Source organism: Mixophyes fleayi, chromosome 4 (genome assembly GCF_038048845.1).
Source record: "Mixophyes fleayi isolate aMixFle1 chromosome 4, aMixFle1.hap1, whole genome shotgun sequence".
Taxonomy (NCBI): Eukaryota; Metazoa; Chordata; class Amphibia; order Anura; family Limnodynastidae; genus Mixophyes; species Mixophyes fleayi.
Window position 1 is genome coordinate 343,840,242 of NC_134405.1, and position 17,038 is coordinate 343,857,279.

Consider the following 17,038-nt stretch of genomic DNA (forward strand, 5'->3'; position numbering starts at 1 on the left):
TCTCTTCAGATCATTACACTTTGAGACTGGTAATTTGCTTTACATAATGGGTGACCTTGCTATTCAAGTCAATGTCTCACATTCCAGTCCTTAGGGAACACGTCACAATCTCACTTCTTTTATAGTATACAATTTACACTAGGCCAAGTTAAGGATATAACAATATGTATCATGAACATTAAACTCAGATCATATAAATGGCTACAGTCTAAATACCATAGACCAGGGGGTGTCTACAAGGAGAATAAACAGTGTCCTTAAAATCGAAAGCAGCATAGTTTTTACTTTGTCTCAAAATTATGATTAATGATTGCAAATTGTTTTGTACAAAGTTTCAACCGGGTCCTATTCAGAAGAGGTCACAAACACAATGGTTACATTGTTTAGTTGATAACATACACTGCACCATATAGCGTCACACCCCATCGTATAGCATCATTCCTTCATCATATAGCATCATCCCTCCATCGTATAACATCATCCCTCCATCGTATAGCATCATCCCTCCATCATATAGCATCATCCCACCATCGTATAGCATCATCCCTCCATCGTATAGCATCATCCCTCCATCATATCGCGTCACCCCCCATCGTATAGCATCATTCCTCCATCATATAGCATCATCCCTCCATCATCCCTCCATCGTATAGCATCATCCCTCCATCGTATAACATCATCCCTCCATCGTATAACATCATCCCTCCATCGTATAACATCATCCCTCCATCGTATAGCATCATCCCTCCATCATATAGCATCATCCCAACATCGTATAGCATCATCCCTCCATCATATCGCGTCACCCCCCATCGTATAGCATCATTCCTCCATCATATAGCATCATCCCTCCATCGTATAGCATCATCCCTCCATCGTATAACATCATCCCTCCATCGTATAGCATCATCCCTCCATCATATAGCATCATCCCTCCATCATATAGCATCATCCCTCCATTGTATAACATCATCCCTCCATCGTATAGCATCACCCCTCCATCATATATCATCATCTCTCCATCATATAACATCATCCCTCCATCGTATGGCATCATAACACCAACATATAATTATATTATTACCACATAACCTCATCAAGCCAACATATAGCTTCATAATGCCAGCACATAGTATCATCATAACAACCCAGTGTCCTCCTACATATACTTTATACCAACCAAATGGATTTTGCCAGGAAGCAGAATGTTACAGTCAGAGCTCTCGTTACTTACTTTCCGGCTGCCGGTGTTCATATTATTGTGTGATGAGCTCCGTGTACTGGGTGTCACATGGTAAGTATGCAAGTCTGATATATGGGGGAAATTCAATTCCCCCCAAAGTACCACTGCGTAAAACCTATTACGTTATTACGGTATTTAGGCACACTATTACTGTAATAATGGTAATAGTGCGCAGGCCGCGTTACTTTTGGCAGTAACGTGGTCAACTGAATTTCCCCGATAGTGACTACCGTATTTTTCGCTCCATAAGACGCACTTTTTCCCCCAAAAAAAGTAGGGAAAAAAGTGTGTGCGTCTTATGGAGCGAATACTGCTGGCAAGACGCTACCATGACACGCCAGCCGGGGAACGGATGAGCGGAGAAAACTTTAAACAAACAGCTGGGACGCCAGCCCTTATCTGCGCATGTGCGCACACACAGACGAACGGAGCGGCTGCAGTTTCCACTCCATATTACCACGGACCGTGAACCTGGGAAAATAACTATACAGAAGGTAATTTTCCTTCCACCAACCGAGTAAGTCCATCATTTGTATGTGGCCTTCTGGATGGCTCTAGCACACGCTTGCAACCGCAGAAAGTCCTCTCATTACACTCCATATATGTGGAGACATCCAGAAACTGTCAGGAGATATACCACTCGCTGAACTTTCCTGGAAAAGTGACTGTGCCATTTGGGGCTATTTAACTAAGACTTTTTGTTTATACCACGATTTAACTAGGTGCGTCTTATGGAGCAAAAAATACGGTATATTATAATGTCATAGTATTGGAAACACATCAAAATGTATGGAACAGTAGATAGATGTTTCCGGTGGCTTTCAATGTGGCTGTATAGGACATAACACAAGTTATCCTTCTGTCCACAACAAACAATTAGTAAGTAAATTAGATATATTACAAAACTTCCCTGTTATGCTGCGTTTACCGATTGGTATAAGATGAAGTTGGCACATTGTGTTACTTAAGAATAATACAGTGTGTCATCTAAGGGAATGTATAAAGATAATTGATTTATTATAAGCTAATATGTGATAGATTAAATCCAGTCCTTTGTCTAATAAAGTATTTACATAGGTAAAATCTGTTATGAGATATGATGCCACCTTGAAAATATGCCCCAGGGTTTAATGAGTAACTTCAGAATTTCATTTACTCAAACAGTCCTTAATTAGCAAATCTGTTGTCCCTGAGTTTGCTGTGTCATTCTGCAGAAATAGGTATTTAAAGGGGAAGTGAGGCTTCACAGTGAATCACGTAGAATAATCTGTAAGTAAAGTTTGGGGGATAAATATATCAAACTGCGAGTTTCCGGCTGGTTTGAAAAATGGAGATGCAGCTTGATACATTTACCCCGTGGTGCTGGAACTTTCCATGAATGCCGCTGTAAAAGCCGGTGGTGGCGACCCTGACTGTATTGGAGACTGTAATAAGGGATCCTACTTTATGAAGGCTTTAATACTGGGGTTCACTTCAGTGTGGAAGATGACCCAGGGGGAGACCTCCCCCCCTCCCATAGTACAGCATGCGGTTTAAAGGACTTTACCTAAAGTAGAGGTTCCCTGATATTTCCCAGAATAGAGTATACTGTAGTCCCAATAGTGTCAGCACAGTATATAGAAGTGCCAATGAATAGAATAGCCTCAATTGTGTCCAGCACATCCTGTATACAATAATACTAATAATGTCCAGCACATTGTACTGTCATAGTGTCCAGCACAGTATATAGGGTCCAGCAGAGCAATCAGGAAGCTTAATAATGTCCAGAACATCCTATATACAATAATATCCATAATGTCCAAAACATTATACTGTTTTAGTGTCAGCACAGTATACGGCAGTGCCAATGAATACAATAGTCCCAATTGTGTCCAGTACATCCTGTATACAATAATATTAATAATGTCCAGCACAGTACATAGGGTCCAGCAGGACATTTCGGATCATTCCCTTTGGAAGTGCCGGAATCCAAAATTTGGTTCCTTTCAAACACATTGAGTTGATGAGCGTCTACCGCAGAAGGAATCTGAACTTTAAAAAAAAATATTTGTTTATAATGAGAGGTCTTAGCAGAGAGACAAGAACACATTGGGAATTTGCAATGTAGGAGGGGACCAAGGGGACCAGAGGTAGGTGGTCAGAGTGTTTATCCAAGATCCTCAATCTAAACTTTGTTCCTGGCTCCCTATATGGTATCCGACTGACATACTCCTGGTCATGTATCCGACGGACATATTCCTGGTGGTGTATCCGACTGACATAGCCCTGGTGCTGTATCCGACTGGCCTATACCTGGTTCTTTGTCCTGCTGGCATTATTCTAGGAACGGTATCCTGCAGACCTATATTCCAGTACTGTATACCGCCAGTGCCATATCTTGTTGCATATCTTCTGTATCATCCACCAGCTGTCATATTTGCAGTGTAACATTTAGGTGCCACTTTATTCTATAAACGAACCACGCTCAAGACCTACCCCAATGGCCACGACATGCATGACGCCTGCAGCCAATTCCAACCTGCTTTGCGGCGGCCTCTGTTGAAGACCGGCGTCACGTTAGACTCTGCGCCCTGTGGAAAGGTAGCGCTAACTTGTGCTGGTTCTGGATCACATCCTGATCAGTGGATGATTGAGCACTGAGCAGTGGGATCCGGTGGCTGGATAGACGTCTGGGGTGTCTGGTAGATTTCTTTCCGTCATTGGCTGTATTGCAGCTAGAGCCTTATGAAGTAACTATAGATTTTGGCATCCTCCCCCACCTCCATTTGTCAAAACAAAACAAAACTTTCACTAAAAATAAAGTTCCAGGCCAGTCAGTGCCCACTGAGCCATAGATAGAAGCCTAAGTTACTTACTACATGGTCCAGTTCTGAATGCAGCTACGTTATAATTAGACAGGTAATATCTGATTCTGATCCCACTGGTGAAACTAAAGAAAATATTATATGTGTACAGAGCAGGCGAGGGGTTAATGAGAATATTAATCACGGATGAAACCTATCACATCATGAACCACAAGTCAGCGTGACACAGCAGGAAAGCAAATCGCAGAATTATGTAACAAATGATTATAGTTTAGGATCCGTCACTCAGCTCCGTTCTTGGATAGAATTCTTTTTCTTATGACCAAATTGATTTCTGTCCTTCTTATCACAGAGCCTCAGTGAGATATCCAGCGTTTAGATAAAAGAATAATTATTTTCCTGGGAATGAGAGCGGCTGGAAGGGTCACGGGGTTTACTGTACAGTCACAGGTATTGTATAGATATTTATTGAATAGTTTATAATGAGGTTCAACAAGTTCGTAATTATCAAACATATATAATGGATCATTGTTTTGTTTGAGTTTACAGCCGATACTAATTAGCCGAGTCATAAACTCCCTGATAAAATGTATTTGTAATCAATTGGTTGATCAGTAATGAAAGCCGATGAGATCCGCCTCTCGCCTCCCTTATATTAACCCCGCAGACCGATCCTCGGTACTGTTGCATCTCAACAGTGCATCCAACGAGTAGCACTTGCTCCAGTCTCCACCATGTCTGCCCAATCTGATCTCATCCATGTATTCAATGGCATCCCCTTCACCACCCGGTCCTCGGCAGAGCTGCTGCGATCCCTGGACACCTTCAAGGCCAGAGAAGATGACATCCTCCTTGTTTCATACCCAAAATCTGGTATAGTACATTTCTCCATCATACTGGTCTCTCCGGGCAGCGTTTACACTTATTTTGCCTGTTTGGTTTGCAGTTGCTGTCATTTTGTTTTCTCTTTTTAGTAGGGATGCAACAAATCTGTAAATTAGGATTCACCCAAATACTAAGGGGCCTATTTATGTAGCACTTATGAAAGATACTTTTTAATCCTCATTGCATATATGAGGATTGAAAAGTCAACACAGGAACAGCCGTTCTGAAAAACGTCTGTTCCGGTGAAGTCTTTCACTTACCTTTCACGGGCTCTTCGTTTGCGGTCCTCTGCGATGTGGTTTCCGGCTTGCTTTGAATGCCTGTGCGCATGCACCGATCGAAAAGCTCGGACATGAATACAGAGACCTGGACTGAAAGACGGTGGGTCATGTGACAGGGGGGGATCACATGATCCCTCCCACACATGCGCTGTCCAGCTCTGTTTCGAAGAGCAGATCTGCCGGCAGTGAAACTTTTCAATCATGTTAATGTACACCAGCTTGAGCATTAACATTGTTGAAAAGTTAATTTCGTACATTGCTAAACAACGTTACTGAGCACTCCCCATACACTTTTATGGGCAGTGCTCAGTAAAACGATAGGAGATGCAAAGCAGCAGATATCTGAGATACGTGCTGCAATGCTACAATCATAAATAGCAATTTAGTGGTTAATCCCCGAATACTGTTGTTTTCTGGGATTTAACAGGGGGGAAAGCGTTGATAAATAGGCCCCTAAATCTCCTTACAAACGCTTCTACCAAAAACGAAACCAACTAAGATTGTTGATTTTCATGGTACAATTAAGAGCCCAAATGTTTGAACGAAATCTGTAATTAAGACTTGAGCACCACAACTACAATGAAAACTGGGGGTAGACTTCCTAAAACTTCTAAAAAAGAAAAGTGAAGATGTTGACCATAGCAACCAGTCTATCATTTTCTAAAATGTACTAGATAAATGGTAGCTAAAATCCGACTTTTTAGAGGTTTTAGTAAAATAACTCCAGGATTCTGTTGAAGGGGCCCTAAGGATGCAGCCGAAACTGAATCTTGGTAAACAAAACAAAACAGAAAACCCCGTATCCGACACTAAATCCCCCTGTATCCGACACTAAATCCTGGACATTGCACATTTCAGAAATATTTTAGTGACAGTTTAGCCCTTGTATGTTCCATAGAACAATTCTCAGATAACAGTTCTGCTGCTTTAGTGTCTTATCTTGTCCCTGAATATCTCACATCACGTTTTCCGATGTACGATGATTACAGGTACACACTGGCTGGCAGAGATTATGAAGCATCTTTACTCCACCAAAGTATCACTGACCTCCCCTATTGAGTTTGGAGAAGTTTCAAAACTAGAAGAGATGAATAAAATCACATCCAGGAGGATCATCCCAACACACCTGAACTACGACATGTTACCCAAGGACTTCAAAGCCAAGAAATGCAAGGTGAGGCCCCGAGAGGGCTTTATATTGAATTCAGTGGAAGACAGCACCAGAGATCCATTAGACGAGAGGGCTCAGTTACTAATCGTGCATTTAAACTTGTACCACAGCAACCAATCTGCAGCTAGTCTGTATCTGTCTGCTGCAGAATGGAAAACAAATGTCTGATTAGCTCCTATAGGATCTGCAAAGTGTGCACCTAAGTGTAGTTATTCCACAGAGATTATATATATATATTTTAAGTGGAAGTTACAGAGGTAAGGTTAGGCTTTAACACGTACGTTCACAAATGTTTTATCAATTTCTTCTCAAAGATGAACATAGAAGTAATAAACAAGTAACTGGCAACAAGAAAGTCACTTATTTTGTTTCCAAAGCAAAAATGGCCAAATAACATCTTTAATAAGTATTTTGTGGGAAATCACACTAATGTATTCTTTAATTCCTCCATAATTTTCCATTTTCTTTCATTTATTAAAAGTGCTTTTAATAGAGAAGTAGATTTTTGAATGTGATAATTGATAAGTAAACAACAGATAACTCCTATCACACATTCAGTCATATCAATAGCTGATAACAGTAACATAACATTACAGTCAGTAACAGTTGTGATAATGATTAGAGATGTTTAGTAGGAGACGTTTGTGGATTCTAGTTTTCTATCCAAGATGAAATTGTATCATGTAATATCCTGAATGTATCAAGTTACAGAAAATGTATCACATAACACAATGAAATATTTTACTATATAGAAATGTTGGTAATGAGTCTGATCGGCTTTTTATTGATAAACACATAATGTAAAATGATTGTACTAAGTCTTATTTTACTTGTTCTTACACAGAAATGATATAATTGTCACTCACTGTGTGATATTGTCCCCAGGCCATTTATATCATCCGGAACCCTAAAGATACAGCTGTCTCTCTCTATTACTACTACAAAGATAACCCCAATCTGCCGACCATCGACATGTGGAGCATTTACTTCAATATGTTCCTGCAAGGAGAGGGTGAGGACTGAGCTTTACTAGATAGTCACATTGTGTTATCTGCTTTGTATATATGGATTATAGCATCTATCTATATAATAATATATATATATATATATATATATATATATATATAAAAAATTAATAATGAATACATATAACAATAATTATTATAAGAATAATGACATATTATACAGGTTTCTCTATAGATATATACTGACCACAGATTACTACCATCAGAATATAGATGCATATGTACAGATATATATATGTAGTCACTATATAATATTATTCCTAGGATTTTAGATCATGGTACGAGTCTTTCCCTCTGTTGAAAGTTAATGAAAAATAGTAACATTGTCCATAACAGCCAATTAGATATTTTGTTTTATAAACTGCATTAGAATTATGATAGATAGAATCTGATTGGTTGCTATGACCAATGTTCCTTTTCTTGTTCTGCACCACAGTGCGATAGTTACTGACCCAGTCACATAGTTTAATTCAAAAAAGAATACCATGAAAAATATTTATTCCTATTATTGATCTCCAAATTCCTGGGACCCTCGCGGTCCGGAATAAGCTCAGCTCTGCCTGTCTCCATCTCCCACATTGACGCAGGTGGAAGTGGTCGACGAGACTGTATCAATCACCACCGTATGCGGTTTTATTACATAAAATAAATCAAGATTTTTCATGGAATTCTCCTTTAAGGAAAAGGTCACAAAGTAATGTTGTCATATAAACATAATAGGGGGTTAATCTCTTGGAATACTCCAGTTCTGTTCTGATACTTGTGGACACTGAGCCATAAAGATAGAGTTTTGGCCGTTACTGCATCCCAGGACGGACTGTCCTCGGTTATATAACTGAGCTGGCACAGAGTTACTGCCCAAAGGTCTCTCACAAATAGTAATCTAGTCATGTTGTTGTGGACTTTCATTAGGCTTCATCATTATCAAGGATCCTTCAATTGATAAAACTGATTATTAAATACTAAATTTGACTGGTAAATAAACATACGTTTTCCAAGGTCAAACAATGAAACAACAACAACCTACTGATTATCTGTAACTAGATTATATTGTCACTGTCTATGAAGGTTTGAACGATGTGTGGAACTCCCACGCATTTCATGGTTTCATCAATGTCATTGTTTTTTAATTATTAGTCAATCATTGAATGTATCTGTAATCACCAATCCCCTGACCAAATCATAACATATCTTACAGTTGTCTGCGGATCATGGTTCGATCACATACTGAGCTGGGAAGGACACAGGAACGAAATGGGGCCTTTATTCCTGTATTATGAATCTATGAAAGAGGTTAGATTAATTATCTCATTATGTGTATTCATCACACAGGACCTCTCCTATATGCAGCAGTGTCAAACACTATGAAACTGCTGGCATGGGCTATAGACTGAATGACGGACATTACGATCACGTGTATTAAAATCTTGCAAACAAAATAATTTTTTTTCTTTACTTTTTTTTGCTAAAGTTGCACAATATAATGTATTACTGGATTGTGCTATTTTGCTGCCACGTGGGTGACAAATCTTTAAAAAATAAACTGTCACATTGCCAACATTCAGTCCCTGCATCATCTATAGTGACATTTACAATTAAATAACTGGCATTCAGTTACAGGGAACATATCCATCTCCCATCCATCCGGCTTTCTAACATTTAGCCTATTATGATTTAAGTAGTTGAATAAAAAAAAGTTCCTGATTCTTGTTTCGACTTTTCTGCGGTTAGATCTGAAGGGTTTACGGTTCCAGATTGTTAACGTCCGAGTAAGATGTTGCATTGAATGTTTGCATTATGCCACAAACACAGCGAGAGCAGATTACTGATAATAACGGGTCTATTTATCAAACTGCTGTTTTCTCTGGAGAATGGCTATTGAGGGTCTTCACTTCATTTATGAGGAGAAATCTGAAAGGTCTGCCGAGTCAGATCACTATGCGCATGTGTAGACATTAGCTGCGCATTGCACTTTCAGAGAGCAGCCCTGGCATAGAGAATAGCAGCGGTATTACATTATGTAGCGGGGTGATTGTCAGCAACACATACTGAGTGCTTGGTATTGCTGTATTGCAAGTCTTTAGTATGGATATGTCCCCCCCTCTCCCCCACCCACTGTAGTACAGTCCTAATCGTCCAACAGTAAAACTAGCTGTAGGCCCGGCGGAAGGTGGGATGATCAACGTAAATCAGTCTCAGTAAAGTCTAATACGTACATTTCTATTGTACAAATCTGTGTCTTTATTTCTCTCATCAGGATCCATTCAAAGCAGTAAAAAAAATCAGCTGCTACCTGGGCATAAATATCAACGACAACGAAATCCACGAGATCTGCAAGAAGACGTCATTCGCGGAAATGAAAACCAACGTGGAGAAAGAAAATAACGACCCGACGCACACGGTCTGCTCACTGACGTCCAATAAGAAACTGATATTCAGGAAAGGTGAGGGACACAACGGGGGCCCTAAACTGAGCCAAACTCCAATGCCCAGTAACACAATAACACCCACAATGATTGCAGCCTAGAGTGTATATATAACACTAATGGTGAAATGTAGAAGTCACAATGCCGCCATGTCTAGTGGCGGAACTAGCGCTGTTGTAGAGTGCTGCATCTACAGGGCCCGGAGGGGAGTAGGGGCCAAAACCGCTGATGGGATGGGATGATTAGTAGGCGTTAGGAACCTTGTTTGTAAGAGGTCTCAGGGAGAACACAAAAGACGAAGAGAAGTAATACAATGGCAACTGTACTAAATGGTGATCTTTCCACACAGACTTACTGTACCATGGTAGATGCTGATGTGTCACTATATGATATGTTACTGTTATGTGTACATAGCCCAACTTTCATCCTTCTCTTGCAGGCATTGTGGGCGAGTGGAGACATTACTTCACCAACAAACAGAACAGACTGTTCGATGACCTGTATAACACAAAGATGGATTCCAGCCGCTTGGCCAAACACATTCACTACGGAAACTGATGAAACCACAGCTCCGTAATAGGCGTTTCAGAGCAATGTTACTTATGATTGTACAGTTACAGAATATAATGGACTTGTGCTACCAAAGGTCAAACATATGTTGGATGTACAGACAGGTTCCTCAAGGAACCCCAGTAGCAATAGGGGACAATTAGGGGCTCATTGGGGAACAGATTTCCCCAGAATTGATCTGTCCTTAATTAGATGTGAAGTTCTCTAACTCCCAAGAGAAGTGATCTAGTTCTCTATTGCAGCCACAAGGTGGCGATGTGTACCTGTGGACGAGGGAAGGAGACCACATGACCTCAGGCTACTAATAAAAATGTTATTAAAAGGAAAAGAAAAGGTTACACTGTAGATTATTCTTCTGTGCGTGGAAGAACTAAATCACATGACCAGTTTCTTAATAACAAGTACAAAGATTCAGGCAATATATTCATTCCCTATAGAACGTAAGCTTGTGGGCAGCCCCCTCTTACCACTTTGTCTGTTTGTTAACACCCTTTCTTGTTTTATTACTTTGTTTATTCCTAATTGTAAATTGCTACTGCGTATCCTGGTGTATATAAATAGTAATTAATTCTCTAATGAACCGTTTCAATATTTCCTGTTCACTCAGGAAAGATTCAGACTGGAGTACGGCTCCGGTGCGCCCCCTTACGGCTCCGGTGCGCCCCCTTACGGCTGGAGTACGGCTCCGGTGCGCCCCCTTACGACTCCGGTGCGCCCCCTTACGGCTGGAGTACGGCTCCGGTGCGCCCCCTTACGGCTGGAGTACGGCTCCGGTGCGCCCCCTTACGGCTGGAGTACGGCTCCGGTGCGCCCACACGTTCCCACAACAACCCCTTATGTCACCAAATATCTTTCTTATCACCGCTCATCTCTGATTCCTGAGACATGGGAACTCAAACTGATCAGTACAATATTTTTGGGGCAACTCAACATCAATAACTATCCTTTAAAGAACGTGCATGTGTTCTGGGGGAGGGGGAGCATTTTTCTATGCACTTATGGCTTCCTGCAATGTATGTAGATCAGACAGAATATGGAACAACATATTTTAAATAACGGGCCCCCCAGTCTGCCCGGTGCCGTTCAGAAAGTTGCTTTTTATTTTATCAAGTGGAAATTGTCCAAGATGTTTATTGTACAAATTAATTCTATTCTGCATTTTGTCTCTTTGAATAAATGCTTTTATGCTTCATTGGTCTTTACTGAACAAAAATGATTCACTTCTAATATTATAAAAAGACAGACACATGGCATAATAAGGGGCGTATGTAAGGATATAGTCACATTTCTTCAGTAGTAAGAACAGAAGAGTCACGGAAATGACATGTACAATGTAACCTGGGGGTCTATGAGAAGAGGTGTGGAGTTAAGAACTTGCAGAAGTAACATATGTGCAAATCAATATGTGTTTGACAGGTGCAAAAGTATGTCATACAACGTCATTATGCAAATAACACAAGGGGAAAAAAGGAAAAGAAAATATAGATTCTGAAGTGTTCAGCGAACATTGTTTTTATTTTCTGCTGATTTATGGATGTGTCATACGGGAGTCGTTATAGTCAGACAGTCTCCAGTGTCCCCCATTCACGTCAATGTGTCGGCGCGGAGCGCGGTGAGCGCTATGAACGTTACATGTACAAAGCCCCAATATGAGACCACACAATACAAATAGCGAATGTGAACCCGCAGCTTTTACTACATCACACAAGGACTATAGCAATACTCGTTCTAAAGCAAAAAAATTATATTTTAAATATGGGAGAAGCTCATTAGTCTCTACACACAATTAAAAATAAATGTTTCTTTTCCTTTTCAGAAGTCCAGTTTTACAATGATCCTCAGGTCTCCAAAAAGTGTGTAGAAATAAAAGAGTAAAATGTAACAGTGCAAATATATTTTTTTTAAACTGTTATTCAAAGTAACTTCACAATACCAGGAAAAAAAAATAGGATTTTTATACTTTTGTAAAATCTGTTTTTCTGAGTGCATTAGAGGACACCCGTAGAGCTCCGCTTTCTCCATTTGTGTGACTTGTGTTTTTATTAGAAGAGGATGTTGTTGTATTCCTGAATGGATTTTACCCAGGTATAAAAATCCTATTTGCGCCTGCATCCATCTGGGGGACACTGGGGACGTCCCAAAGGTGTCTTCACGGGTGGGAACACTCAGAAGAAACAGCACAAAGCACCTTTCTCCCAAAACTGTCGTCCCCTGATGCAAACACATGAAACCTGTAAAACCAAGTAACCGTGTGAATGGAGGACCAGGGACCGTGGTGTAGCGCCCAGGAATCACCCACAGACCTCGTGGACTGAGCCCTAAGATTATCTGGAACAGGCTGCCCAGCCCCAATATAAGTCTGATGGATCACAGTCATAATCCACAAAGCAACAGTCACCTTAGACTCTGTCCAACCTCTCATACGAACATCATAGAGAACCAAAAGATCCTCAGTCTTGCGCACATCTTGGGACTGACGCACATATGTGCGCAAAGCTCGGACCCCATCCAGAGAACGAAAAGAGAAACCTCGTCCTCCGAAGACCTACATTGGGCCAGGGCAGAGATGACAATGTCCTGATTTATGTGGAATCTAAACATCACTTTAGAGAGGAATGAATGCTTGCTTTGAAGAACCGTCCTATCCTCATGAAAGACAAGAAGAGGAGACTTGCAGGATAATGCCGTAAGATATAGCCGAAGAAATGGATTCAAGGACAACAGTCTTCCACATCAGAAACTTCAAATCCACTGTGTCCAGGGGTTGCTGCAAAGCATTCAACACCAAGTTTAAATCCCAAGGCACTACCAGGGGAACATACGAAGGCTTAACATGAAGCCCCCTCTGTATGAGTGTCTGCACATCAGGCATCACAGCGAGTCTTCTTTAAAAGCAGAAGGAGCAGACACCTGACCCTTAAGTGAACTAAAGTGCAAACGAATGTCCAGACCGTCCTACAACAACATAAGCATGTGAATGAGTTCTCTGTACAGCGCTGCCAAATTAGTGGCGATATATAATAGATGATGATGATGATAAGCAACCTGGACAGTCAAAAAGAAGAGGTCGGGTACCCCTTCCTGTCACACCAGACAATACATATTCTCCAGACAGGATGATATATTTTGGCTAAACCTGGTTTCCGAGCCTGAAGCATGGTCTGCGCTTCACCAGCCAAGCCTTTAATGCCAGACATTCTAAATAGAGATGATAAAACTGTCTTCGACTTCATCACCATTTATTTATATAGCACAACTAATTCCACAGCGCTGTACAGAAAATCACATCAGTCCCTGTCCTATTGGAGCTTACAGTCTAAATTCCCAAACACACACACAGAGAGATAGACTAAGGTCAATTTAATAGCAGCCAATTAACCTACCAGTATGTTTTTGGAGCCTGGGAGGAAACCAGAGCACCCAGAGGAAACCCACGCAAACACAGGGAGAACATACAAACTCCACACAGCCATGGCCATAGAATTGAACTCATGACCCCAGCGCTGTGAGGCAGAAGTGCTAACCACTTAGCCACCGTGCTGCCCTTAACAGGACCTGCCGCAAAGGTAGACGCCACAACCAACCCCTTCCATGAAGAGGACGTTGGTGTACCAGGCCTTCCAAGGTCACATTTGCAGCACTACAATGACCAGAACACCCTCTCTCTTTAACCTTAACACCCTCAGAACAGGTAAACTAGGAGGAACCCCCAGTGGAGTCTACCGAGACAGCAAGAAGATCACTTGCTATGGCGCACAAGAGGTGGTTCAACCAAGACGGCATTATGTGGATGTTCAGATGACTCTACCTGCCCACCAACCTGGATGGAGGGACTATTTGCCATTATGCAGACTCTCAGAAAGTCCATCTCCCAATTTTCTACCCCATGGATATAAATTGCCAAGATGGCTCTCAAACGTGTTTCAGCCCACAGAAAGATCTTATGCGTCTCTTGTATGGCTAAAGGACTCTTGGTGTCACCCTGGTGATTGGGCGGCACCGAGGTGGTAAGAGTACCTATCTTCCTGTTAATTGCTCCAAAACCCCAGATGACCAGGATTCTGTCCTTTCGAACCTCCGATACGTCATGGGGTCAGTACTCCAGAGGGTTCTTTTCCTCGCGGCTCCCCACGTCTGACAAAGTGATTGGCTCTTCGATTAAGAGTAGCCTTTTTCAAGGCACACGGGGAGTGGAGGACACTTCTGGTTTATATAACAATGGTGGCCAATAGAAAAATTAATTTTAAATTATTACAATCCACAATAAAACAAACATACAATTCACTTAAGACGTTGAAAACAAGCTACATAGATCCAAACTGTACCTTTTATTTTGACTATTTCAGCTACAACATTCCATTGTTATGGGAAATGGAAAACAGAGTCCCGCTGTGTGATCTGGTTCCCACAGTATCTGGCTGAAGACCGGAACAAGAGTAATAATATAAACAAGGTTAGGACAGAAGGAATTGACACAGTCTTCTCCCAGCACCTATTTCCCAGTTGCTCCATTGGGCTGTTTTTACTTACTACACGGCTCTTGGAGCCCAACAGAGTCCTATTATAATATAATAAACCCTTGTTTCTCTTATTAACAGGCCCTATGTGAGCACTACAGCCAGCAGTGTGTGTGATAGACCTCTGACCACCAGTCTGACCAGTCCTAGGTGTGATAACCTCCAGCATTTTACATTATTATTGCAAAGTATAACACTGCCCCCACCCAGCTGCTTCTTAATGCCACCCGGCTGGCAAAATGTTCTGGGCAGAAGTCTGTTAACAGATACATAATGTAGACGGAGCTGTTGTTTCCTTGCAGGAGAATGAACCGTTTGGCAGAGTACAGCAGTATTGTTTCAACAATGTAAGAATGAAGCAGCTGCCCTGTGTCTGTAGAGCAGGAATTAACTCTACGTTTATGTTGGAGACTGATCTTCACCCTTCAGTCAGCAACAAACAAATTAAACAATACAGAGCCACGAATATGCTGAAAACTAACACCGGCAGCCTTCAGAGACAACATTACTAATTCTTATCTCTGGCTGTTGGACCCAGGTCTCACCACTTACACTAATAGGATCCTTATTATCACCTCGATGCAGTAAGAGACCCAGAGACGAGATTAGTGAACCCACCATCCCTCTAGCAAATTTATATTGTGGGCCGTTCCATGTCAAATCACCCAAAAAAAATTATTACACCCAACTCAAGATTTTCATGAAACTTGGTATATTTCATACTACCACATATCTACTAATCCATGTAAAATGTATCTTCTCTAGGTCTCATAGTTTCTGAGATATAGGCCAAAGTTACGTAAAATTGCTCAGAAATGCCCCTCCTGATTCTCCGTTTTTAGTGTGAGGGCTCATAAACAAATTACATCTCAGTGTCTCATCCACAGATCACTTTGAAATTTTTATCCTTTGTCAATCACAATCAGGGCCGCCATCAGGGGGGTACAGTTGTACCGGGCCCGGGCTCACCAGGGGGCCCGGTACAACAGCGCAGCACAGACTTACCTGGGGCCCCGCTGGTCTCCGTTACTCTGTCTTCAGCCTGGCTGTCACAGGCAGATCACATGATCGCAGGGGGAATGATTCCTGCACCCCTGCGATCGCATCCTGGTGTCTGGCTGTCACGGTGACAGCCAGGCTGAAGACAGAGTAGCGGAGACCAGCGGGGCCCCAGGTAAGTATGTGTTGCTGTTGCTCATTGAGGGGGGACCCGTACTGGGCCCCATGATTGCTGAAGGCGGCCCTGATCACAATATTGGGATTCCAGAAATAAAAAGTTCTATCAATATTCCTGAGTGAGAGTCATTAAGAATCATTTAGAGACGAAAATATTCTTGTGTTCAATAAGCATTATTGAACATTAAAAACATGGTTTTTACCCAGGTGGAAATTTACTCCATATTTATGCTTTGCTCTCCTTATGACTCAGCCCCAGGTGTTTCCCTTTTGAAATTTTAAACACCACCATTAAATTCCTCATAAAAATGACCCCTATAAGGCGCACTTGCCCCTGTTGATTGCTTTTCTGTAATTTCTGAAACAATAGTAGTCGTCAACGTTCTCAAAAGGTGATGTCACTCGAGGCAGGTTTCACTGCACTGTGGTCAGTCCTTTGTCTGTTTTACAGTGAAGGTGTTCTGTATCAGAAGATACAGTGCCCTCCGGTTTCCTCCCACACTCCAAAAAAACATACTGGTAGGTTAAATGGCTGCTATGAAATTGACCCTAGTCTGTCTGTCTGTCTGTATGTTACAAAATTTAGACTGTAAGCCCCAATGGGGCAGGGACTGATCTGAGCGAGTTCTCTGTACAGCGCTGTGGAATTAGTGGCGCTATATAAATAAATGGTGCTGATGATGAATGTTGCAAAAGAACTTTTTTTTAAAGAAATTTCTGTGTTTTCCAGAAATGTCACACTGAACAGCCTGTTGAAAAGTGCAGTGTGGGAAAAGAAACCGGAACAGAGTGCCACAAGACCAGCTCTACACAAAAGGGGTCAAACTGGATTTAATCCAAACATTAGGGGGTATATTTACTAAACTGCGGGTTTGAAAAAGTGGAGATGTTGCCTATAGCAACCAATCAGATTCTGTTATTTAGTCGAATGTACTAAATA

At 41.5% G+C, this 17,038-nt stretch overlaps 1 protein-coding gene across 1 annotated transcript; it reads left to right on the forward strand.

Moving 5' to 3' along the window:
* Positions 1 to 4,540: 4,540 nt before the first annotated feature.
* Positions 4,541 to 11,522, forward strand: LOC142150344 (sulfotransferase 6B1-like). The gene is made up of 6 exons (XM_075205541.1): positions 4,541 to 4,920; positions 6,203 to 6,387; positions 7,270 to 7,396; positions 8,608 to 8,702; positions 9,667 to 9,853; positions 10,275 to 11,522. Exons 1-6 carry the CDS (start codon positions 4,782 to 4,784, stop codon positions 10,391 to 10,393), a joined length of 852 nt encoding a protein of 283 aa, XP_075061642.1. The 5' UTR covers positions 4,541 to 4,781; the 3' UTR covers positions 10,394 to 11,522.
* Positions 11,523 to 17,038: the final 5,516 nt, after the last annotated feature.